Below are 1,797 nucleotides of genomic sequence, written 5' to 3' on the forward strand. Positions count from 1 at the left end.
CCGCCCCCCCCGTCCTCCCGCCCGCCCCCCCCCCCCCCCCGCCACAAGAAAAACACCACCCCAAACGACACAAATTAGCAGCTCCAGGCCGCGCCGCGCAAAAACCGCAGCCCAAACGGGCCCTAAGTGATGTCAGGATCAGAAGTTAGCACTTCAAGGTTTAACTATTCCAACACCTCTTCTCTTATCATCTTCAGCATCTCCTACTTTTCTACAAGTATTTCATTGCAATACAATTGTTAGAAGGCTTAGGTTTCTAGAAGAAGCTTAGCAAGGGTGAAGTTTCTGTTGAAATAACCATTGATATGCATAGTTTTTGGCACAAAATTAAGGTTATATCTGAAACAGGTACCAACAAATTAAAAACTTTGTAGAATGAAAATAACCCAGTGAAAACTAAACATTGTTTGTGTAAACCATTCGCAAAAAAGACCAGGCCTTCAGAACAAGAAGCCCAGTTATGTGTAGCCTCTGGAAACAAAAAGCAAAACAATTCTTCTAAATTTACATATCTAACACCTAATCATTTATATTTACATACCTATCACTCAAATCTTTGACATGTATATTTACATGCTATCACTAACTTTTTAAAAGTGAAATAGACCTTTCATTCATAAGTTTTCAATACCAAGGTATTATAAAGAAAACTTTAGCTGCTAGACATGTAAATGCATAAGAATTAAGAACGGCCTGGTATGTATGTAAATTTCCCAATCATCTTATACATACAAAACGAAAGCTTTTTAAGGTCAAGGTACAAATAGCGCTGCCAAATAGGTGAGCCCTCTAAAGTCAATATTACAAAAATACTTTCTAGTTGATTTCTGGCATTGGCTTCACTGATAATCCGTAAAACCTTCAGAAACACTAGTTTAGCAGAAATCCACCTGGCCAAATACCCAAATGCTTTCAACAAGTTCATCTCATCAGTTCAGTAATCCATGATTTTCGCGAGAAAGAATCCAATTAACAAAATTCTCTATCGGCTAGTCAGAAAAAACTACTACAAACAGTCCAAGATGCCCATAATCACAAATCTGGAAGGAAGTGTTTTAAATAACATGATACCTTCCTCATCCGGGTCTTCATCTCAGACTTTTTAGCCTTGTTATAGATGCGCCTCTTCTCAGCCTGCCGAGCCCTCTTCGAGGCTGAATCAGCCTTCTTCTTCGAGGCCACCTCGCAGACAACTGACCTCCGCAATGGCTTCGGCTTCTCCAATGCCCTAATTGGAGCTCCTCCTGCAAAAGAACAATCTGTTTGTGAGCGAGCGCAAAGAGGATAAGACATATTAGATTGTTACCATTGGGAAAAGCAATCGAGGTAAGACTACAAAGAATTCTCATTTTATAAGATCAATTGTGATGACCATGTACACTTTTCTCATTTTGCAATAAATTAATGTAAAGCATTGTTAATTCAATTTTTTTAATTTAAAATTAATTTTAATTTTTATGATTGATATTCTATTTATATGAGGACATTGTTCGTATATCTAGTTTAGGGACCTATTTTTAATAGAATAGGACGGCTTCAGTTAAGTTTTCGTGCTGTCATATGAAATTATAAGTCGGCCCAATTAAGGGTGTGTTTAGGGCGGCAGTGTCACATACACATAGATTTTTGAGTTTGACAAAACTATATTTTGTTTGTTTTTTTTCAAAATGTTGCACGTGAAAATTGCATTTTGCAACCAAACTTAGCTAAAAAGATGCGCTCTAACTTTTTAATTTTTGTTTTTTTTAATAACCACCGTAATTTTTTGAATAAACAGTATTACGACTGCTTCTTCAA

At 37.0% G+C, this 1,797-nt stretch overlaps 1 protein-coding gene across 1 annotated transcript; it reads right to left on the reverse strand.

Annotated features, from left to right (window-relative positions):
• Positions 1-1,017: 1,017 nt before the first annotated feature.
• Positions 1,018-1,349, reverse strand: LOC110018258 (30S ribosomal protein S20, chloroplastic-like). Its single transcript, XM_020715529.1, has 2 exons — positions 1,307-1,349; positions 1,018-1,244 (listed from the first exon to the last, which is right to left on the reverse strand). The coding sequence occupies exons 1-2, from the start codon at positions 1,347-1,349 to the stop codon at positions 1,033-1,035; spliced, it is 255 nt and encodes an 84-aa protein (XP_020571188.1). The 3' UTR covers positions 1,018-1,032.
• Between the last annotated feature and the right edge of the window lie 448 nt (positions 1,350-1,797).

The sequence above is a fragment of the Phalaenopsis equestris genome, unplaced genomic scaffold, assembly GCF_001263595.1.
Source record: "Phalaenopsis equestris unplaced genomic scaffold, ASM126359v1 Scaffold000002, whole genome shotgun sequence".
Classification (NCBI taxonomy): Eukaryota; Viridiplantae; Streptophyta; class Magnoliopsida; order Asparagales; family Orchidaceae; genus Phalaenopsis; species Phalaenopsis equestris.

Bases quoted from the DNA above. Each gene is read 5' to 3' on its own strand.
- LOC110018258 (XM_020715529.1), bottom strand. From the start codon at position 1,349: ATGAGAATTCTTTGTAGTCTTACCTCGATTGCTTTTCCCAATG. The intron at 1,245-1,306 runs GTAACAATCTAA...GTTCTTTTGCAG, and splicing joins CTCGATTGCTTTTCCCAATG to GAGGAGCTCCAATTAGGGCA.